This window comes from Typopeltis vanoorti, chromosome 24 (genome assembly GCF_054136105.1).
Source record: "Typopeltis vanoorti isolate ZY-2024b chromosome 24, IOZ_Tvanoo_1.0, whole genome shotgun sequence".
NCBI classification, from domain to species: Eukaryota; Metazoa; Arthropoda; class Arachnida; order Uropygi; family Thelyphonidae; genus Typopeltis; species Typopeltis vanoorti.
Window position 1 is genome coordinate 71,113,444 of NC_143572.1, and position 25,459 is coordinate 71,138,902.

At 34.9% G+C, this 25,459-nt stretch overlaps 1 protein-coding gene across 2 annotated transcripts in view; it reads right to left on the bottom strand.

The window, feature by feature from the left end:
* The window catches only part of eIF4EHP (eukaryotic translation initiation factor 4E homologous protein), a 120,110-nt gene that overhangs the window by 33,712 nt on the left and 60,939 nt on the right, over window positions 1–25,459 (bottom strand). For both annotated transcript variants that reach the window (XM_090413882.1, XM_090413880.1), the window contains exons 5-6: window positions 21,745–21,897; window positions 1,075–1,211 (exon numbers count right to left, since the gene is read on the bottom strand). In XM_090413882.1, the coding sequence (XP_090270008.1) occupies window positions 1,075–1,211; window positions 21,745–21,897 (290 nt within the window). The remainder of the gene's footprint in view (window positions 1–1,074; window positions 1,212–21,744; window positions 21,898–25,459) is intronic.

Here is a 25,459-nt window from a genome sequence, read left to right on the forward strand (position 1 = left end):
TGGAGAACCTATCAAACACGTAAAGTATTTCAGCTATTCAAGTAGAATTTTAGTAAGATGGCATTTGCAAATGCTGAGTAACTTACCTTATGCTGTCATTATGAGTTTTAATTTCCATTATTGTGTTTTGAAGCAGATTAAATTTGGAAATAATAACAGAATAAGTAAAGCTGGAGCTGGTATGGCCAGAAGACAGTGAAATAAATTTATGTGGAATAAGAGAGAAATTTGCATAATGGTAATGCAGTCTATAGCTTGTTACATTAAGGATGTGAAAGTTGAGTTAGAAATTTTTTTTTTATAGAATATGATGATAGTTAGAAATAAAATAATCAGATATCAAAGACGAGAGAGACCACAGCTATGAGAATTTTGAGAAACATCAGGGGAGTAAACAGATGACATCAATGACAGAATCATATTAAAAATGAAATGTTATAAAGCTTAACATCATTGGCATTCAGGAATGTAGGGGCAGAATTAATCTAAGCTGGTATATGATCATTTAAACAAAATGAGAACAAAAGGTCAAAATAAGTGTTTTATGACAGGATTAGAGGAAAAAGCAATGGCCAAGATGGATTGATGCAATTAGTAATGTCTCAGAAGACTGGAGATTGACAAACAGCTCATTTGGAATGAAAGTTATTGATAAGAAGCTGCAAATAACAAACTTAATTATCAAGCACCATCACAGTATCATACATATTCTCAAGGGGCATACAGAAATTGATGATTAGGTACCAAATGAGCATTCAAACTATTAGAACCTCTGCTAAAAACCTGATATGGTTTGTTACATAAAAACCTGGTATAAAAACTTGGTTACTATCTATCACTTTTAAATATAAAAGTGATAGATAATAACCACTAACCGAGGAGTAAAAATGATCAAACTTTGGAAATAAGTAAAATATAAAATAAGCAAATGTGAGGGGGAAAAAAAGAGAATGGTTATTATGAAATGCATTTTTTAAAGATATAAAGTAATAAAAATCCTAATAGCAGATGATGTACTAAATAATGGATCTCATCGAAATTTTTAATAGGATTTGCAAATGCTGGGTAACTTACCTTATGCTGTTATTATGAGTTTTATATTCCATTATTGTGTTTTGAGGCAGATTTAGGACTCTTTTTAATGTATCTCGTATTCGCACAGTTGTGGCCTGATCACCAGCTGTTCGATTCCAAACTGAAATAATGTCCTCCTAGAATATAGATATTTTTTTATTGACATAAAATTTATGCCAAGAAATTTAAATTATAATACATTTTAAAAATAGCATAAGCATACTATTTAGCCAGTAAGAATATGTAATGGAAATTACATTCAGTTCTACATATACTGTAGTAAGAACTGCAACAGTTACTAATATAAAGTTATAAATGATCTCCATAAAGTTCATCCACTGCCTGTAGGATAATTAAATTAACCATTTAAAAGTGAAGTTTGATACGCATGCATGCATGCTAAGTTTTGCCTTAAAAGAATTCCTTTCTTCCTCATCTCAAAACACCATATCTGGGGAGTGCATTTTAACCTTCCACCATCTGAGATTGAGGTTAGAAATTGACTTCTTGTCCTTTCTTCACTGGTCTATACTGCTCCTAACAAAATATGAAACCCCATCTGGTACAGAATTTTATCCCCCCCCCCACAGAACTGAGAACCTGCTAGGTGGTGTACGGAAGGCTTTATATGTCTCTGAAAAACATAATTTGTTTTTTTATTAGTGATACCGTATAATTTATTAGAGTAGTTGTTAATAATATTGCTTTAATTCAGTATACTGTATTTGTCTGAGTTGGTGTTTTTACAAGCATTATTTTTATATATAATTATAGTACAAAGTCCCTTCCTCCTCCTCCTGAACAATAGCTGTTAAGACATTATTGATTAGGAAATTCAATATGAAGAATTTTTGTGAAAAGTAGTGCGCACACAATGTATCTGCTATGAAAGTCTGAGCTTTGTGGGGATAAGCAAAAATGGCATGTTGGAAGTGTTACAAAAGCAAGCATCACAAGTGAGACAGTGGTGATGTGAATGTTTGTGAAAAAAAAAAAAAAAAAATGTGAGTGTTGTAGAGATGGAAGAGAGAAAAATACAGGATTGAGTGAAAGTGAACAAAAAAAAAAAAAAGAAGGATAACATCTTTCATGTTATTTTACTTATTGACTATGATGAGAAAAACAGGATGCTCACATGGAGAGAAGTACTTCAGAAGGCACTTCTCTCCATGTACAGCATAGAAGAGTTCCAAGATTGGAAGAGAGAGTGGTGAAATCATGCTTTCCTAGCAAAGACGTGACACTTTTAGATGCAATGAGGCAAGATAAGAGTTACTGGAAAAGTGAAAAGATAATGGAGAAATACTGCAAAAGTATTATAAAAACAAATCGAGAAGAACTATAATGGCACATGAGTCAATATATATATGTTGCATAGGCAGATAAGGTATGAAAAAGTTAGCTGATGTCAGAATTCATGAATAGATACACTGGAATATGATACTGTATGGAAGGTAGCATGGATTTGTGAACAGTCTTGTCTTAGTAATTTACTCATTTTCTTCAATAACGTGAGTTGAGCTGGATAAGAGAAATAGTTACAAAATGATTATTACCACACTTTACAAAGACATCTAACAGGATACTGCTTGGAACCCTACTATGTAAGGAGTAAATGAGGATAGATGAAACTGGTGACAAAGACAAGAGAATTACTGATGGATAGATACCAGAGAGTTGTATATGATAGTTATATCAGTTGTGTACTAATGATACTAAAAATGATTTAAGAGTGAGAATATCGCTGTCTGCTGATAATAATATTAAACTGGGGAGAGAAAGTCAAAAAAGGTGATATAGAGATTTAAAGGATGATCTAAATCTTTTGCCAAACTACCAGTTTAGCAAAAGATAATGGTTACTAATTCAATGAGTCAAAGTGTCAAGTTATACACTTTAAGGTGAAAAAAATAAGATCGAACTGGACTGCAAAAAACAGATGAAGCTAAAGATTTAGGAGTAATGGTGAACAAAGAGTTGATAGGTGAAAAATAAGGTGAAAAATATAAGATAGAACTGCACTGCAAAAAACAGATGAAGCTAAAGATTTAGGAGAATAGTGAACAAAGAGTTGAAGTTGAAGAGGACATATCACATAAAAAGTGAGCAGAATAAATTAAAGGATTACCTGGATCTTAAAAAACATGACAACAAGAAATAAGTTACTGATTCTCTTTATAGCTTTGATATGACCACATTTAGACCCTATGCATATATTTGGTCGCATGGATTTCTTGGTGAGTGGAAATAACAGTGGCGAGGATTCAGAAGTGAGTGACCAAAATGATGACTGTTATGTGGGATGCATCACTATGAAACTAGATTGAAAAGTGTCAACTCCTGGAAGTTGTGACAGTGTTTGTAGCAAGAGTGTGACAGTTATATATTTTGTTTGAAGACTGGTGAATAAGTAGAGTGGATTGCCAAAGGTAGTTTTGAATGCTCTGTTGGTGAAGGAGGTGTAACAGATATGTTGCTAGTGAAGTGGAGTTCCTATGATGAGTCTACTGACTATAGGGCACTACTACTACTACTAATAATAATAATAGGCATTGTGGGCCTTCCATAATGAGTCTTCAAATTCCATAGACATGTCAATGTAATAATAAGAATAACAACTGTTCATATTTTCTAGATCTTTTACTGCTTCCATTTCTTGCAATGTTGCTGTCTATTAAGTCACAAGGTGGACAACTGGTTGCATACGTGAGTAAACATCTTCTTGGTGTCAATTAATTGTGTTAACACATTAATTATGTTTCTTTACTCTATTTTGATTAATTTATGTGTAACAGTGATCACCCATGATCACATAACAGAGTTCAGTTGGAAGTGTGGAGAGCAAATATGAACTTCTATAATTATTTATATATTTCTATTTGCAATCTGTCTGTAATCAAATAAGATTACTTAGGAATTTTGAATAAATTAATATGGTACATGAAGAAGTTCTGTCAGCAGAAAAAGACAAATATATGGAAGTAAACTGTCTATATTAGGCAAATAAGATTTGTAGTTAGAAGATAAATATAGAAGAAGATAAATATATACACTTGGTCGTCGACTTATGACTGACTTCCATTCTGGCTGACAGGTCGTAAGTCGATCTGGTCATATGTCGGCCATATATTTATTAACAGTATTCTTTAACCTTTCTAATCTTTTTATCATCTTTATAATTTATTTTTATAATCTTTTAAATTTATAATTATGTATATTGTACATAATGTGAAAATAATACTGTACATACTGTACTGTAAACACAAAAATACAATCTAAAATTAATGTAAAAATTAATACAAATGAAATTTACAAAATCAATTTTTAATCTTTGCTTGTGCTGGGTTGTAGATCATCAGGGTCATGTTCTTGGGTTGAGGTAGGAGATGTTTTCTTGATGAGGAACATGCTGAGCTTTGTTTGAACAGTTTGTTTCTTTTTTTCTTCATATATCTCACGATAACAATGCACAGCATATTGAATGATACGTTCAACCTTTGTGAATCGTTCGACATTAGGGTCCATTGCTTCGAAACTGGATTAAATCTTCCATCCACATAAACAACAATTTCTCCATTTCATGGATGGGTCCCTGTCGTTGTTTGGTTAAAATTGTGGCCTTCATAGGTGCAGAACCTTTCACAGCTTCCCGAATTCTTTCTTTGTCCTTAAGTATCGTCGATACTGTGGAATGTGATAACTTCAAGTCATGTGCTATCATATTCACTTTCTTTCCACCTTCATACTTCTGGATAACTTTCATTTTACACTCTAAATCAATAGTTTTCCTTGACTTCTTAACTGGCATATCTAGATGAAGGCATTTTTCTTTTACTAGACATTTTATGGGTAGTATTTCAGTAGAATTTTAATTAATACACTACACACAACAGATGCTTGAAAGCGACTGAGTGTATGTGACAGATAGTTATCGTACAATAACTATCGTATCCCACAGTTATCTTATGCACAGCTACCTGATTTATTATTCATTTATTAATTAATTTTTTTTTTTTTTTTTTTGTGGTCGTAAGTCGATGACCAGGTGTGTGTGTGTGTGTGTGTGTGTATCAGGGGTGGGCAAGTTCTTCGATAATAAGAGCCGCATATAATACATTTTTGAATGTTCAAGAGCCACAGAAAATATTATTTTAAAATTGTATTTATAAATAATAAAAAATACAACTATATAGTAGTCCTACTCAAAGAAGAATATGTTTAATCTCTACTCGTTGAAGGCTTTGATTGATTCTTCATTTGTGCAGTTAATAGTTTAAAATCTGACTGGTAGGATGTTGAAGCTGTTCTAAGAAGCTCGGTAAGGTGGCTGTTAGTGAGGATAGGACAATGTTTTGACTTGACAAATTTCATTACAGAGAAGAGAGATCCACAGCAGTAAGTTGTACCAAAAACAGAGAGTAGTCGGAAGCCAGTTTTCTGAAGACTGGGATACTTTACTTCTGGGATTTGTTTCCAAAAGTCAGTTACAGATGAGCTTTTATGTACTAGCTTCAAACCCACATCTTCCTGCAGCTCAATAAGCTCTGTCTCTATTGAAGCAACATCCGTGGTAAAAGGTGCAACAACAGGACATCCATCACAAAAGGATTCACAAGAAATTCAAAACATGGCTTTAACTTTTTTAGTTTCTCAAACCTATTCTCAAAATCATTATAAAGTGTTACTAAGTTTCCTTCATATTGTTTAGTTAAAATCGTCCTCCCATTGTTGGTTAAGCACTCTCATTTCTTGTTCGTATTTCCATTTTATACTCTTCTGTTGCTCAGTCATTTTAAACAAGGGTTTTATAACTTTCACTAAAATCAATCTTAATTATTAATCAGAAAAGTACTTATCTACACTAAAATTCACTAGTTATGTTCTGCTACCACCACAAGCACTTAACTTGTATGTACTGCATTAAGAGTGATGATGCAGAGTCCAGGCAACAGAGGCGGTGGGTAATGCAGTGATTGTAGTAGTCACTTTTGGAACTAATTTTGGCTGGAGCGACATAGGCCATAAAATGTCGAAACACTTTTTACCAACCAAATATGATAATAAAATCCACATCAGCAACCCTTTTGGCCGGTACCATTTAAAAGCTAAAAATGTAAAGTTTCAAAATACATGTTTTTTTACTTATCTTTAAAGCATTTACGAAATAAAATATTCTAATATTGGTACATACTATACTACTAGAGATTATTAATATAAAAGTTTAGAAAAAATGGCGATGAAAACCAGTATTGTCTCGGGAGCCACAGTTTGCCCACCCCTGATATATATATATATTTTTTTCTATATTTATCTTCTAACTACAAATAACAATATATATATATTGTTAAACTTCTGTATTTTGTCCAAAGCACAAACATTTCATTTCATTGTTTTAAGTGTTTTCAAGATGGAAGATAGGATGCAGAAAATATCACTTGCAGTAGATAAATTTTGTTCTGCCATCATTATCATGGTGGCAGAACAAAATACAATCACAGCAGATGAGTGTCTTTTCAAGGTTTATATGAATGTATTTGGCCATTTGAAAAAGGAGCTGCTTAGTTGGCTGAGCAGATGGCATACCCACTCTCCAACCAAGAGGATGGGGGGGGGGTTCGAATCCCACCATGGGCATGAATTTGTTTGTAAAAGCCAGCTCTGGATGAGCTTGTACAGCTCTTTGAGTTTATAAGTTTTTTTTATTTTAAAGTTACTATCCAGTATCCTAGCCATTGTTTTCCGAGAAGTATTCCAGGTGGACAAGAAATAACAGCGTATGTAAGCGCTAAGATGGAAACTCCAGTTTCATACACAGCCTACACTGAAGCCTGTAGCACTGTTAATAATTATTTTACAAGTGATAAGTCTGACTTTGAGGGTCCAAGTGTAGAAAACTCACCACCACCAATGCTAATGGCAGTCATGCAATTTCTGTCTGTCTATGCTCCCACCTTTCTCTCACTAAGACTGCAGCACTGTAGCATCAACTAAAGATAAAAGCTGACCTACTGGCATCATTCTTCTCATTCATCTCCAGCACATCTTATTGTTCTCATCTGAGTATTGTTATTGTCTAAAGTAATGGAGAACGTCATCAACAGTCAATATTTTCAGCACCAGGAAAATCAACCAATTAGTGACCATTACATAGGATTTCACAAATCACAATCCGTAACAAATCTCCTTGCCTACATCATCCACATTTGGACACAAGCCATAGAAAGGCAAGGAGAAACCCACATTGTTGCACCCAACATTTCAAAGTGATTCGATAAGGTTGGGCAGCAAGGGCTTCTCAGGAAATTGCCATCTCAAGGCCTGGCTCCCTCCCTTTGGTAACTGGGTTGCCAGTTTTCTCTCAGGTTGTTCACTACATGTAATGATGGAGAAGGTTCTCTTTCCAGATTTTCTGACTAAAGCAGGTGTTCCTGAAAGTTTTGTTATTTCACCCACTCATCTTCATATATATATAAATGACCTTTTCCAGATGACCTCAAACCCCAACCAGTTTTGATGATGATAGCACTCTATACTCATTGTAGATCTGCACAGCAGCATTAAGTGACAAGCCTTGCTGTTCAAGCATTTCAAGCTTCAAGATCACCTACAAACAAGTCCTAAACACCAAATCCTGCAACAGGACAATAACAACTTAGTCACCTTCAAAGCTTTCAAACACAGTTTTGTCTTTTTTCTTGCAAAAAAATCCTTAGTTTTCTGTTCACTTACAGAATTTTCTACTTACAGCCAAGACCAGATCTCTCTCTCTCTCTTCTCAGATTGACTCCTACTTATAACCTTTCCTAATATAATCACTTCTACAGCATCCTCAACTTCCAAAAAAACTTGGCATTCTTTTTATTCAAGATGTTACTTTTATCTGTTCAGCTCTTTATTCTGTACAAATCCATCCAAAACTGGAATATATTTAAATAAATGTCATGAAGTTTAGGTGCACCACATATAGAGTGGTACACCTAAAATCTCTTTAAAAATTCTTGATGCTCTTCAGTTCACTAACAACCCTTATCTCATCTAACAGATGGTCGTTTCCACATTGTTTCCATCATTTCCACACAGCAGAAATGGCATCCATTATGTTCCCATTTCTGTTAAACCTACAGTAACATGAAAAGTCTGGACTTTCTGAACATGCCATCTTCACTAGACACAGAGTTCATTGGAGAAAGACAAGAGTTCTTCACAAAAGTCAGTTTCTCATGGAATGCCTTTATAAAGAAACATGTGAAACTCTACTTCATTCTCCTAACTTAAACAGATCCGACGGCTTACGTCTATTCCCTTTATGGAAGATAGTACTTTACAAATCAGCTAATCTTTCCTAACTTTTTATTGTATTAATTTTTTTTTTTTATTTTTTAGGAAAGTTATTGACCTTTTTAGTTATTTTACACCAGCTACTTAGGTGGCGCTTTTTGGAATTGTCAGTTAGTGTTTAATTTTGAGCTTAATGTACTGAAGATGCCTGTGACACACACAGGTAAAAATTATATTATTAAATAATCTTTCTATGCGAGTTTTTTCCATTATTTATTTTGTATCGATATCAACATATTAGTTTGCTCATGACCATAATCCACATGCAACATTTATTTGCTATAGACCTTGCAGCCTCTCTTGTGTGAGGGTACTAAAAAATTGCTCTCGTGTGCATATTTGTCATACAATAAATGTCATGTTAGATGACATTTGATTTTCTGGCTTCATTTCCTTGGTTGTATTATTGTTTCCAGTTTCTGATATAGCACTTACACCAAAGCCCTCATAAAAGCAATTCTTATAAATATTACATTTATTTCCCATTTCACAGAGGAAATTTTTCTTTCCCTTCCTTTGTTCTCCTTTAATGCAGTTTTTTTGGAACATAGCTTCTTATACATTACACAAAAAGTCCAATCTGCAGGCCTTCAAATCTAATGTTAACAAGCGTCTTCTTTCTAAACTTTCTGCTCATCCACAATACTAATGTAGTAAAGACAAAACAACCTCTTGTGTCAGCAAATGGAAAGAAGAAAGAAAAGGGGAAGTAATGAAAAGGAAGGTCATTAACAGCACTTGAATTATTATTATATTGAAATTAAATATATATTCCTGTAATGGAAAGAAATATTACTTAATAAGTGTCTTACCAGAAATGTATACCGTCCTCATAATATCTGGGTATAATAGACATTAGAGGCTAACACAATTAGGATTTCAGATCAACAACTTTCTTCCAAATTACTATGTTATTTTTCAGGTCTCTGACTTGACCTACTTTTAATTATTTTGAATGTCATGTGTTGAGGTGTTATATAATCTTTAGGTTCATACCTAGGAATAGTAAAATGAACTGAGTCAAGACCAAACAACCAAATATTAGAAATTTTGAACTTGAGTGTAAAACTTTTTTTTAGTCAATCCATGGTACTAATATAATGTATACCTTAAGGATAATAGCCATTCATGGGTGAGATTCACATTAAACAAAACAAATGAAGCAGTCAATTACTTAGTGGTGTTCTGAACCTTTGGTTCACGGAACTCCTTTGGTTTAAATATGAGAATATTATTATTATTATTACTAGCCCAAGACCTCATGGAGTCAAAGACTCATCTGGGAGGTCCTTTTATCACACACAAAAAGTGTCATACTGTGTCTTAAACACACTCAAACTCCTTGCAGACACCCCACACTCTCGGGCAAGGCATTCCAATCATTCACAACTCAACATGAAAAAAACCTACCTCTCACTCCCCTACTCACATCCTCTTTATACAGTTTCCAGGGATGACCTCTGGTTCTCCACTGATCTCTCATTATTTTCTGTAGAACTTCTCCAGCATTGATCCAATAACAACCCTTACCAACTTGTAGGTCTAAATCACATCTCCCCTCTTCCTTCTGTCCAACAGACTCTGCAAATTACATCTTCTCAATCTTTCCTCATACTTGACATTCCAGAGGTCAGAAACTACCTTAGTCAGTCACCTTTGGATCCTTTCCAACATCTCTTCATCCTCCTAAAAACCAGGTGACCAAATCTGGGCACAATAGTCCATGTGTGGCCTAATCAAAGCCTTATACAAGGGAACAAGAATCTCCCTACTTCTACACGTCAGTGTCCTCCGCATCATTCCCAGAAGCCTTTGTGTTGTCTTCACAATTTTGGCTATGTGTCCCCCTAGATTTTAGATCCTTATCCACTATCACCCCCAGATCTCTTATTTACTCTACCTCCAACAATATATCCTCACCAAGCATAAATTCTGCATCCCATCTTTGTTTTCCAAATTTTAAAACCTTACATTTTGCAACATTGAATTCACATCCCCATTTCCGTGCTCAATTACTCAATCTATTCAAGTCTTCCTGTAAGGCCACAACATCTTCACTACACTTCATGGTTCGTCTCAACTTTGCATCATCTGCAAACAACTGAATATCTCCATCCAAATCTTCACCTATATCATTAATATACAAGTTAAAAAGTAATGGACCTAAAACAGACCCCTGAGGCACTGCACTAGTGACTTTCCTTTTCCTGGATGTCGCTCCCCCATACACAACTTGTTGATACCCATCAGATAGCCAGTCTCCAATCCAATGCACCAATCTAATATCCAACCCCATCTGCTCTAGTTTGACTGTCAACTTATCATGAGGTACTCTATCAAAAGCTTTTGCGAAATCCAAGTATATTACTGTGTATCCTTTTTCTCTATCCAAGGAAGCAGTCACTTTATTGTGATAAGTAAGTAGATTACTAAAACATGACCTCCCTTCAGCAAATCATGCTGTCCATCAAAGATAATACCATTGTTGTCAACCCAACTCTGGATCCTAGTTTTCACAAGCTTCTCCAACAACTTAACCACAACACCTGACACACAGATAGGCCTATAGTTTGATGTTTGAGTTCGATCACCTCCTTTATGAAGTGGCACAATCTTGCCCTCCTTAGGAACTTGACCGAGTGAAAGACTCGTATTAAACAAATATGTCAAGGCAGGTGTCAACTCCCTGGCACATTCCTTCAGAATACGTGGTGATATATTATCTAGTCCCACAGCCTTATTAACGTTTACTCAACTCTCCATACACTCTTGCTCACTTACAGTTAGTCTCTCCTCCCCATCATCAACTGCTCTCAATCTCTCCATGAAGTCACATTCACAAGATTGAAAGACTGCTAAACTACTCATTAAGTATCTCCACCGCACATTCTGCAACAGCTGTCTTTATACTATTTTCTCCAATCAATGCCATCCTTCCATAATCATTCTTTCTTTTGCTGGCTACATATCGAAAGAACTCCTTAGGATTCTTTTTGGCTTCATTAGTTAACTGCTGTTCATACCTCTCTTTAGCTACCCTCACCAACCAAGTCACCCTCCTTGCCTGGTCTTTGTAGACCTCATGAAATTGGTTATTTCCACTTCTCTTATGCTGCCTCCACAATGCCCTTTTTCTCTGTATCGCTTAATCTCTTTATTCATCCATTTTGCACTTACCTTATTTAACCTTCTCACCCTTGGAATACATTTAGACATTGCATCTACTAGACAGTTTTTGAAAATCCCCCAAGCTGCCTTGATCTCTTTTCCAGTTAACTCCTCATTCCATGCTAAACCCACAGTCTCCTGAGCTCTTCATAATCACCGCCCTTGTGGTTCCACATATACCCTTTCCTCACAGAGGTTCTCACACTGCTGGCAACCCCAGGTTCGATCTCATGGTCACTCTCACCAATTGGTGGATGATTTGACACCTCATTTATAATTACATCCTTGGATTTGAGATGATCAAATCCAAGACCCTCAATCCTCATGTGTCCTCTGTTACATACTGTCTGAGGTAGTTATCCCTCAAAAACTCAAGAAACTCATTTTCTTTACTTCCAGTTGCTATCTCATCATTCCAGTCTATATTGCCATAATTAAAATCACCCATAATGATCACCCTTTTCTTATTTGCTTGGTCAATTTGATTATACATTTCATTATCACCACCATCCATATTACCTGGTCTATAACAACATCCCACCAAGTATTTGATTCCATCCACCTCTATCTCACACCATACTACCTGAAAACCACTGGCACTATATAAGCAAGCTTTTTTATTTTGTTTTGGAGCACCTAACATTTATGAGCTTTTTTTGGCTATAGTTGATTTACATCAACTGTTATGTTGCTATGAAAGACAGTCCTTGTTTCATTATTTAGTGAGAATAACAATATCATAACCTCATACACCTACACTGATAGATTTAACTTCTTCTAACTGTAATCCCTCTACCAATGAAATAACAGTCCCAAAAATAAATAAGAGAGCCTAAAATTTCACTGTTCCACCAAAAAAAAAAAAAAAATCCCAGTGAACAGATCATTAGAAGCAAAAGTCAAATTAGAAGATGATCCTAATAAGTACATATACTTTAGAAAGATTAACAGCATTCTCAATAGTAAAATAATCACCAAATCACCAAGCCTATTCTCTTTAAACACCTATTAGATGCAGTAAAAATCCTTAAAAAACAACCACAACATAATAATAAAAAAGCTAATAAAGGTGATATCATGGTACTTATTAAAAATCACATTATAGAAACACAATAATTGAAATTATTAAGGTTCAAAATATGTACCAGAAATAGATACTGATCCAACCTGCAATCTTATAAAGAAAATTGATAAATTTATGCATCAACTAAAGTTAATGCAGAAATAAAAAATGTCAAATAAAAATTCAGCCTATAATCTCTTAAAGTAGTACAACAGCCCCATTATTAAAATTCATCACCAGTTTACCAAAACAAATTTGATAAAAAATACTGACAGCCTATTCATACAAGTAAAAAGCTGTAACTTATTTCATAATGATATTCTAACCTTCTTTGATGCTACTTCACTTTATAATAATGTTGATGTACCCAAAACATTAGACATCATCCACACATTATTACTTAATGACTCGCTTCTAAAATAACATCCAAAATTAACCCCTTCAGATATTCTAAATTTCATTAAACTAATTACTGTGGTCAGTTATTTTCAATTTGAAAATGATTTTTATACACAAATTTTGGACTCCCAATGGGCCAAAACATTAGCATCAGCTAGTCAAGCTATTTTTGGCCCATCTGGAATATGATATATTCTATATATACTACCTCCCACATGGTATTTCTTTTTATGACCATTATGTAGATGATGTCTTATGTAATGGATTAGTAATTACTAATCTGCAGTAATTTTAGTAGTAGATTAAGCACTATTGAACAAAAACAAAATAATTATATAAATGTTTTAAACCTAACGTTGACAAGATCATGGAAATATATCACATGAAAGGTTTCCAAAAGCCACAAAATGTAGAGAACTATTTACATTTTGACTCTCTTCATCCCAATGCTGTAAAAAAAATCTGTTGCACTAATGCAGTTTATCAATGCACAACTAATCTTGAAGATTTTAAACAGAGATAAATCACTTGAAACAGATTTTTTTAGATCATTTATATCTCCCCAGTTTAAGTCACCTTAAACTATAAAATCACTTTAGATCTGTGGAAAAACAAACCGATCAAGAAATCCTCCAGCATCACAATGTTGTTTATTGCTTCCTTGTCAACCAGACTGTAACTACATGTATATTGGGTCAACCATCAGATCTCTAGGTTCGTGCTTATATAAACATCTTTGTGACTTCTGGGTCAGGAATAAATGAAGTAAAAAAACTCCCAAAGTTGCAGTCACTGAAATAATCACCCATGCCATTGAACATCATGTTCCTCAATTTGCACAAGTCAGCATCCTTGGTTTTCAAAAAAAACTACGAATATCTTAGTCTGTAGCAATTAAGACACTGCAACATCCATCATCTCTATATCATTTCAAAGGTTTAACAGTTCCATCATATAATTATGAAAGCAAACTGACAAATCAGAACATTACATTCTCCCATTGATGCAGACTATAAAGGGAGTGCCACTAAACTTTTTTTCCACACTTTTGAAGCCATCCATACCCAAAATAGTCTTTCATCCTATAAAGTAACATCATTTTTCAGTTATACACTTCTTGAGTACTATTTTTAAATTTCCTATCTACTTACATTTTAGCATATTTTAGGTTTTTATGAATTTTAACATCTTGATTTTATTCTGTCTTTATATTGTGATTTTTAGCCTACAACTTCCATCTTTCCTACACTTTGCTTTTACCTTATTATTCCTATATTCAGAGTTCACTTCCATTTTTTAATTAGGTTTCCTTATTTTCAGTTTCATATATTTTTCTTTGAGCAATTTATCTTAATCTTAAAGTCAAATTACTATACAGTTAATTTAGTTAAATGCCACTACATGTTTAGAAGAAACCACACGGAAGGTCTTATGATATCATTCTTCTCACTAAATAATGAAACAAATACCTTCTTTCATTAACATAATTTAACTATAGCCAAAAACTATTCATAAATAGGGAACTCCATAACAAAAAAATGCTTGATTATACATTTTGAATAAGTAGTCAATAGCTAAACATAGCATCATCATCAAATTCCTGCCATGTACCCTCAAGGGGTGTACAGGATATGACAGTACTACATGAAAAAATTACATCATTACTAACTTCCTATCTACAATTTTCCTCCAAATCAGTCTGTTACTTGTCAGGACTCCAACATTATCAGATCTTAAATTTCTATCATCTAAGGCACTTTGTACCGTATCAATCCACCTATATCTTGGTCTTCCTCTGGGTCGTTTTCCTGCCAACCTGGCAGAGAACACTTGTTTTGCTAATCTTTCCTCTCCCATTCTATTTAAGTGACCATACCATCTCAGATTAGCTCTGCTAACGCATTCCTGGATGCTGACAATGTCAAGTTCTTTCCTAATATCCTCATTTTTAATATGATATTGCCATTGATGCCATCTGTTAACACCTCTAATCTTTCTCAGGACTCTCATATCTGCGGTCTCTATTCTTTGGTCAAGTGTTTTACTTCTGACCCAGCTCTCAGATCCATAAGTTAAAATTGGTTTGAACACAGTCTTGTATACAGCTAATTTAGTGTTCCGACTAATTTCTTTCTTATTCCATATGAATTTATTCAATTGATTTCCCACGATACCAGCTTTGCTAATTCTGTTGTCTATTTCTATATTTAATTTACCATCTTCAGTAAAAATCGTGCCTAAGTAGCTGAAATGTTTTACTTGTTCCACAGGTTCTCCATTCACAACACAGTTGACATTTTCAATGATTCTGCCTATTTTCATTGTCTTTGTCTTTTTATTGCTGACCTTCATACCATATCTATTACAACAACTATTCAATTTAGTCAGAGAATCTTGCAGACTTGTAGCGGATTTATTTAGAAGTATAACATCATCCGCATAAAGCAAAGAGCTGACATTAACATCTCCAATTTTGATATCAGGTTTAATACCACATTCCTTCATAATGTGATCCATATAGATAAAGAATAACAGAGGGGATAATGTACATCCTTGTCTCACACCAGATTTAACATTAAACCATCTTCCTGTACTTCCTTCAATTCTAACTGCTGACTCACAACTCAAATAAAGACTAAGTATTGCTTGATATAATGCTCCATTGACACCATATAACTGCAGCGTATTGAATAGCTTCTCTCTTGGCACCTTGTCATATGCCTTTTCCAAATCGACAAAACTTAAATACAGATCTTTGTTATATTCCCATGCTTTCTCGACTATTTGTCGTAAAGTGAAGATCTGATCCCGACAGTCTCTATTTGGCCTGAATCCAGCTTGTTCTTCACCAAGCTTTTCTTCCACAATTCTTCTCAACCGTTTCTCAAGTATACTTGCATAGATCTTGCCAGGAACACTCAGTAGGGAAATACCTCTGTAATTCTCATATTCAGTTTTATTTCCCTTTTTACATATGGGTACTATGAGAGCTCTACTCCAATCATCGGGAATTCGTCCCTCTGTCCAGGCTTTCTGAACTATGCAGTGCAGCCACTGTAAGACTCTTATACCACCATACTTCAGCATTTCTGGTCGAATATCATCTACTCCTGCTGCCTTTCCACATTTCAAGCCTTTGATGGCTTTTTCTACTTCAAGTATGGATATGTATTCCTGACTGCATGCCTGGTCAGTGTTTTTTATCACTGTGCTGTCATCACTGCTTGTTTCATTTAGCAGTTTTTCAAAGTAATTACTCCATACTTCAAGGATATCTTTTTCTCCTGTTTTCATTTCACCTTTATCATCTCTAATTCCTTTTACAGCACTCTTTCCTCCATTCCTAAGCTTCTTCAACAACCTCCAGAATATTTTGCCACCTTCTTGATATTTATTTTCTATATTCTTGCCAAAGTCCTCCCATGACTTTTGTTTAGCTAATTTTACACACTGTTTAGCTTTCTTACATTTGTCTCTGTATTCTGTAAGAGTAAAAGCTGACTTATTTGCCAGGAACTTTTGATATGCTTTCTTCTTTTCCTTCACTGCCTCTTTAACTTCCTGTGTCCACCAGGGAGTTCTGATTTTTTTATCCTTGCACACAACTTCACCACATGCCTCTCTGGCAGAATCAATCACTGTTTCCTTCAGAGTTTGCCACTGAATATCCAAGGTTTGATTCCTGTTCTCAAACTCTTTCATTTTCTTTTCAATAATATTTCTGTATTTCAGTCTACAGTTCACATCTGAGAGCTGCTCAACTTTTATTCGCTTTAAAACTTTCTTACATGTTATTCTTTTCAATATGAAATTCAATTTTATCCTGCTCAAGCTAAATAGTGATCACTTCCAATTTCAAATCCTCTGTACACTCTGGTGTCCTGCACCAGGGAGAAAACATCACTATCAACAATAACATAGTCAATGAGACTTTTCTTATTCCTAGCCTCTTCTCTCCATGTGAATTTGTGCACATTTTTATGTTGGAACATGGTGTTAGTAATAACCAGTCCATGTCCTGAGCAGAAATCCAAACGGATATTTGCCATTATTATTAGCTTTGCTCTTTTCTCCAAATTTTCCCAAAATATTTTTGTATGTCTCACAATCATTTCCTACTCTACTATTTAGATCCCCAACAAGGACCAACTTTTCCTTTTTCATTGTGTCAGTTGCTTTTTCTAAAGCCTCAAAAAATTCCTCCACTTCTACCTTAGTAGAACCTTCTTTGGGACCATAGGCACAAATAAGTCTCATTGTCCAGTTCCCCATTCTCATATTTGCCCACATTACTCTACTTGAGACTGACTGCCATTCAAGAAGATTAGCCTCGTATTTTGTGTTGAATACTATTGCTACTCCTTCTTTTCCTTAATTGTCATTGCCTGAATATAACATTTTGTATTTATTGCTCAGAAAGATCTCACCAGTTTTGGTCTTTTTTGTTTCAGTCACCCCTATTATGTCGATCTGGTACTTATCTAATTCCTCAGCTAGCTCCATTTCTTTGCCATTCAGGCTTCTTACGTTGATAGTACCGATCTTTAACTCTGGTGATGTTGAGTTGGGGTTTGTTTTCAGATTTGTTCCAGTAGCTGACTTTTCGCTGTTCGCCCTGGTTCCCTGGCGAAAACAACGGGGGCCTTGTTTAACCGGGCGACGCCCCAGCCGGCATGAAATTTTGTCATGTTGTACCATCATTTTTTATTTTTGGTTTAACCAATAAAAATACAATTTGGTCGGCTAAATCCCAAATTGCCAGCCCATCCTCGTTCGTTCAGTATCAAAGTAGATACCCAACAGGGTGCACCACGAGAAGGTGAGGATTGGACATTAGGTCAGAAGCCCTGGTCGGTTCTCCGCATTCCTTTAAAGGCTATGTGGAGGTCTCCTCTCAGTTATACAGCTTTGACCCTTAAGCACCCCGCTAAACATAGCATACAACCTAAATATATGAACAGTTAAAATATGAAATATACACAGTAGAAATCAGACCTCTTTCTCATTTCTCCGTCCTTAAAAAATAAGACAGTGTTAAAGAATATTTTTCATGCAATTTAAATTCATGGCATCCAATAAATTTAATCACAGTCAGTTTGGTTAAATATAGATATAATATTTTGCTTGATCAGTCTATGTGCTGGATAAAAAGAAGCAATTTCACCATTTCTTCTATGATGATTCTTTTCTTAGGGGGGAGAAAAAAAAAATTATATATATATATATATATATATATACACACACATACAGTCATACCCTGAAGTTACACGGTAGGTGGGACAAACAAAAAGCGCGTAAGTCGAATTCGCGTAACTCGGGGTATAATTTTGTATGTAATTTATATATACAAACATACAAAATATTAGTTGATTGGGACCAAAGGTTTACAAAAGCACCTATATTTTTTAAGAAATATAATCATAATTGTAGTTTTTCATACATAAAAAAAAAAAAAGAAAGTTATTTCGATGTCAATGGCTTCATAAAATCTAATACATTTGTCTGATGGCATAATGTCTTTTTCTTGTCGCACAAAATTTCTTCATAGCAAGCTAATGATTTTTTTTTTATTTCTTACCTTGTGGCTACAATTCGTTCCTTGTTAGAATCTATGTCCCCCAAAATCTGTAAACCTTTCTTTTATGATTGTTCTTACTGTGGATTCCTGTAGATCGAACTTCTTTACTAGCTCACAAATTTTCATTCCGGCTTCAAAATCCATAATAATGTTGAGTTTTGTTTCCAAAGTGAATGTTTTTCTTTTCTAGCTGTAGAAGAATCGGACTTGCTTCCTTTGGACGACATTATTTTTTTTTATGTGATAAAATTTTTATCAAGAACATAACATTAAACAATCGCAAGAATTGTAGACTATAAAAATCGTGTATGAATGGAGACCGCGCGAAACACGTCAGTGCTTGTTCACAGCATGTGCGACACTACCGAATGTGGCTGGCGCTGGAAAGATACAACTAGTGGTGAGGTGTGAAGCGGGACAGGAATACGTACATATAAGAAACCACGTAACTCCGAATTCACGCAAGTCGGGGTATGACTGTATATATATATATATATATATACTATAATCCATCTATTTTTTTTTTTTTGATATATTTCTTGAGAATTTCAGCTAACTTTGGTGAAACAGAGCTGTTCTATATCTCTACTGTGGATTCCTGTAGATCGAACTTCTTTACTAGCTCACAAATTTTCATTCCGGCTTCAAAATCCATAATAATGTTGAGTTTTGTTTCCAAAGTGAATGTTTTTCTTTTCTTGCTAGCTGTAGAAGAATCGGACTTGCTTCCTTTGGACGACATTATCAGCTCTGTTTCACCAAAGTATCATTACTATCTTCAATATGGTGAGTAGGTGGATTAAATAGTCTGTTTACAATAACCATTCTTCTGAAAGGTTGTAAGAAGAAACTGTAAAGTTTGACATCCATGAACCGTAGAGAACTGTTAACTTCCAATGCTGAGGTAAATTGTGTTTTTGGGTGTTGACTGCTGAGATGGTTCACGAACTCCTTTAAGGAATCTGGTCCATGACTCCAAATTAAGAAAACATCATTAGTATTATCTCTTCCATAATCTTGGGTTTAATGGGAAGGAATTGATTGCTTTTTCCTAAAAGGCTTCTAAATATAAATTTGCTAATATAGTAGAGGAAATAATGGGTTACTCATGGCCAAGCCAATGTTTTGTTTGCAAATAGTATTTTTAAAAAGAAAGTAAGCAGAATTTATGCGATGGATCCGCAGTGACAAAACCGTTTCGATAATTTATTCTTTAAAATAATTAAAATTTCTTCTGTAAATACACAGTAAAGAGGGAAATAACATTGGCTATAAGAAACTAGCTATAAGTTCATCTTTTTGAAGATGCATGTCTTTCAATCGAAACAAAGTGTTCGGAATTCTTGAGGAAGGAGGTGGTCAAGCCTGTTAAACTTTTTTTTTTTTAAATTTTAACCAAATGTTTTGAAAGCTTGTATGTGGAGAATCAATGCCTTCTACAATGAGCCTTAGTGGAGTGTTATGTATTTTAGGCAAACCATATAATTAAAGGATGAAGTGAATGAAGAGACAATCTTAAATTTCTAGGAAATTTTGTAGTGGCTATCAGGAGATTATTAATATGATTATGAAGTTCACAAGTTGGATCTCTTTCAAAAACTGAAAAAGTATCTGTTTGTGGTAATGTAACATTTTGTTGTTGTACTCTTCAGATTTAAGATGACAGCCGTGTTACCTTTTGTTGCTGGGAGAATTATATATTTTTCTTTCTGTAGATTTTTTTTATGATTTGATGTTCCACTAAAATAACAGTATCTTTTTGGAGTTTCGAATTTTTAACTGTGAAGATGGATTCAATACAAAATAAATTAGCTTCTTGAGATGGAAGGAATGAAGTTGCTTTTTCTATTTTTGTAACAGTTCCTTGGGAATAGATCTTGGTTACATAAGAAAATTAAAATCTTTATTAAGAATATTCTTTTCAACATTAGAAAGGTGGTAACTGGATTTGTTGATAATAATCTTATGAGGACAAAGTTGAATATGTTACTTTGATGGAATATCAAGGAGTAAAAAAAAAAAAAAAAACTCCGCAGAAAAATAAACATAAAATAAAAATTAATGGAAGATTGTAAGTGCTTATGGAATACCTGACAAACTAGTTAGCAATCTTATAATATCTGATCTTGATTAAGCTGAGAATTTGGCTTTATTCAAGAATAATGTGGGAGAAATAAACTCCTTTATTGCTGCAATTGATGACAGCAAGAGTCAGGTTTGATTATCAATAGTAACTGATATTCAAAATTACTATTCATATCAATAGTAATTGATATCAACAGTAATTTTTCATTACAGCTGTATTCTCATTAAAAAAAAGTGATAAGGATGAGGCGTATGTTCGTCTTAAAGGATTTAGTATGCAGTAAGTCTCTCACTTCAAATATCTTAGGAGCTGTGTAACTGATATTGGTGAAATGAGAAATGAAGTTGGTAAAAGATTAGGGATGGCTTCAGGAGTGTTCATTATGGAAATGTTTGGAAAGACAGCAGAATATCAGTAAAAACAAAAACTCTACAATAGTCTGGTTCTCTCTGTTTTGCATTATGGAGTTAAGACAACATCAATAAGAGTGATAATTGGAGACTTGATGCTTTTGATTGACAGTTTTCAAAGAGTATTTTGGAAGCAAGACGGTTTTGACTTTGTGAACAATATGAATTATGTCAGTGCTAAAAGGTGGTCAGCCACCTTTTAGCACTATCTTAAAGAGCTGTAATGGTTCGGTCATGCTGTCAGAATGCAGGACATTCAGTTGATTAACAACATTATGTTGAGGGATCCAGCATGTGTTAGGAAAAGTGGTAGTCCCAGAATGAGACTGACAATATCAAACAAGACCTACACAGAACTGACATTTAGTGGCAAGAAGCAGCAGCATACTATCAGGACAGACACATCTGGAGTAAGAAGATATTCAAATCTGATCAGACTTCCATGACTGTTGGTTGCTTGAGAAACTTATGTATGTATGCATGTATGTGGTGGTTATTTCCAGTCTAGCTCTGATCCTTAAACAAATCCAATGTATAAATGAAGTTCATATTTACAAAGCATTAACAGCGCTATTTTTTATATTTGGTTAATGTTCAGAATACACAAAATAAAATGAAATAAATTTACCTGAAAACGAATAGAAATAACTGCTCCACATATCTCCTCTCCAACCATAAACTGTTCTCCCAAGATGGCTAAAATCAAGTTTTCCCAACATCGTGAAGCTAATCCCTTTCGTAATCTTACAATCCATTTTCCTCCTGCTCTGTTGGCATCATCCTATGCATCATGATTTTAATGTTTTTAAAATTTAACAATATGAAAAAAAAAAAAATGTAAAAAATCTTCTAGCTACTAAATTAAAATCCAAAATAAATCTAATCACTGTTAATTCACAAAATTTGAGTTACATTGCTTTATCAATGTTATCTTGGACTTACACCTGGTTGCATAACATATAGCCTCTATATGAGAGTAACATTACAAATGTTTTGCAACACACCAGTCTGTATTTTATACTTTTATGCTCTCTCTCTATACATTGGTTTACCTGCCACTTTACTCTTACTTCCTTCAAGCAGACTCAGATGTTCCTTGACCTCACCCGATGCTCCAGTTCATTCCACAAGATGTTCAAATAGGGTTGCAATGAGAGCTCTGTGGAGGCCAGTCAAGGTGGTGATGTTCATGCCCAAACCATGCAGTTACAGCAGTCTTATGACATGGTACAATATGCAATATGCCTGGGTCTTGCTAAAAGAGAAAATGGTCAGTTCTGCAAAAACACCAAAAAAGTAAGAAGCATTGTATTGTCCAGAATGTTCAGATACCTTTAAGAATACAATGTTTGTAGCACCAAACAGAGGTCTGAGGCCAAACCAGGATCATGCCATGCCATCACACTGCCACCTCCGAATTTCACAGTTGGAGTAACATACAGGGCACCTGCCACCCCCACACCTGTCCATTGAGGATGTAGCATGATTCATCACTCCATAACAGCTTTCCAAGCTTCCACGTTCCACTGTATACACTCTTTGCGCCACTGAAGAAAACAATGCATGTTGGTTCGGGTAATGTGGGGGCTTGCATATTGCAGTCCTATTATAGAAACTCATGTTGCAAGCCTCTGAATGTTTTTGTGCAGATTCGTGTTCCAGTCGATGCCCAGAACTCCGCATTCAGCGTGTTAGCAGATAAATGGCATTTTTTATATATATATCATTCAAAGCACTCTATGGTCATGTTCAGTGAGCATGGTGGGTTGTCTACTGTGAGTAGCATTTGCAGTTGACTCCCTGTGCTTCCATCTCAATATGTTGATTGTTTACCTGGGATGGCCCAATTTGTCAACAATTTGCTGAACAGATAGGCCTGCAACATGCATCCTATCACAACTCTTTCATCAGATCCCTTTTTGCAGTAATTTCACCCAGGCACAGTCACACTGAGTTGGGAGCATCATATTCCTCCAATTTAATACCAGCTACAACCATGTTATTCATTACATTGTTACATGACACAATGCACCTTGCCCATGGGGGCATCCGTTGACTTCTTCCCAAGCAGCGTATTTCTCCTATGTAAGTAAAAGATGAAGACTATGAAAATAGGCAGGAACACTAAAAACATCAGCTGCATCCATTGAACATGTAAAACATTTCATTACAATTTTTAGTGAAAATGGCAAATATTAGTGATTGAGGTTTCAGAAGTAGTATGATAAGCATTATTAATATTATATGAGTATCTCCATGGAATCAAACGACTTATCATATAATGCTTATCATACTACTTCTTAGACTCAATGACTGCCACAGTACTTATAACTAATTCTGCCAATCCATTCCACTCATTCACCACTCTCCAAGAAAAATATCTAGTCTGTACATCCTTACTACTACACTCTTGATTTCTTTTGTGTCAATCTTATAGAACCATTTTAATAACTAATTTACTATCATACCCCTCTTTTCCACCTATCAACTAAGCTTTGCATCTCACACAATTTCAAATCTACCCTCATAGGGAGCATTCCATACACTTGTTACCAGTTTGGTCACCTGTCTTTAAATCCTCTCCACCACCTCCTGAACCCTTAGAACCAAGGTGACCAAATCTGTGCAAAGTATATTGTACAGATTTGGTCAATCTGTACAATGAGATTGTAGATTGATCATATATTGGACAATCTTTGGTCAATCAAGATGTGGCTGAATCAAAGTCTTATAAAGAGGGATAATAACCTTCCTATCTTCACTTGCTAGTGTATTTTTAAACCTGTTTGCAAAATTTTGCAATATGTCCTCTTAACTTCACCTCTCTGTCGACCATTACACCCAAGTTCCTAGCCTGATCAATTTCCTGCAATTGATCGCACTGAATTAATGATAACCAACCATTGCCCACAATGCCAGTTTATTTAAATCATCCTGTAGGACATCTAGATCACCTTTATCAATTATTGTCCCTCTAGTTTTGCATCAGCAAACAACTGAATACTCCCCTTTAAATCATTTCCTATATCATTAATATACAAATTAAAGAGTAATGGCTCTACTTGTCACCCTCATCCTCCTAGATTCCACTCCATCCACATACTACTCTCTGGTGTCTATCTATCAGCCACCTATCCCTTTTGCCCAAAAATAGTTTTCCATGCAATAATCTGTCAAATACTTTTGCAAAGTCTAGCAGTATCATGGTGTAGCCATTTTCCTTATCTAATTCTGCTGTCACTCTATTATTAAATGTAAATTACTAAGGCAGGACCTACCTTTCACAAAGTCATGTTCCTCACCATAGAGTATAATATTCCTATTCAGCTATTTCTGGATTTCTTCTTTAACCAACTTTTCCAATATTTAAACTACAATTCCTGAGATAATTCATCTGTAATTTGCTATTTCTATTACATAAAGGTGGCTTCAAGACAACTATCTTATCCTCTTCCACCACCTTGGAACCGTGTCGAAACTGAAACTTAGATTAAACAACTTTAAGTTAAGGGGATAATAAATTCCCCAAACCTCTTGGCTCTTTATCGTAGTAATAATAATATATGGGTACACCGGTCTGGCAATTTGTTAGTAGGGGTATATGTAAGTTCAGTTCACTTAAACCTTGGTATTCCAGGTCTACCTACTCACTGATGAGACCTCAATAAAGGTCGAAACCGGTCTGGGTAGTGACCTCTCCTCATTATGTAAAACAATAATACATCTCCTAGGAGAGGCGTTTTACATTATGAGAAAATATTAAGAATAGTGATGGAGCTTGCTCCGCCTTTGCTCCGAGTTGCCCTAGTGTTGTACTACCCACATGTTGACTTATGCTTGGACTCGCCAATAGTTCTTTGGCATGAAACTCTTAGATTTCGATCTCCGAGTTTCGTATCTGGCTTTAAAATAATGAGGGATTTATTATCATCTTAACGTAATTTACGCCACCAGAAAAATAGCCTCTTGGCTCTTTATCGTATTAAACAACTTTGTTAGAGGCGCCCTGTCAATTCTTTTGCACATTTCAATTTCTAATTCTCTTCCATCCTCTCAATGTGTCTAAAGTATTTCAACTTTATTCTGTCAATATTCTTAAGGAGCCTTAAAGTCCTACTGATCCTTTCTAGCACCCATCTATTTGTCTGCCTTTCAGTATATGACAGCCTCAACAGCTTTCTGTAGCACCACATCTCCAAAGTGGCTATCCTTTTCCAATCAAAATTCTTTAGGTTCCAAGTCTCACATCCATAAGTCGCTTTGGAAAAATAACTACACCCAAAATTCTCAACTTTGTTCCTGTGGAGATAGAATCATCCTTCCATATTTTACACACATCTCTG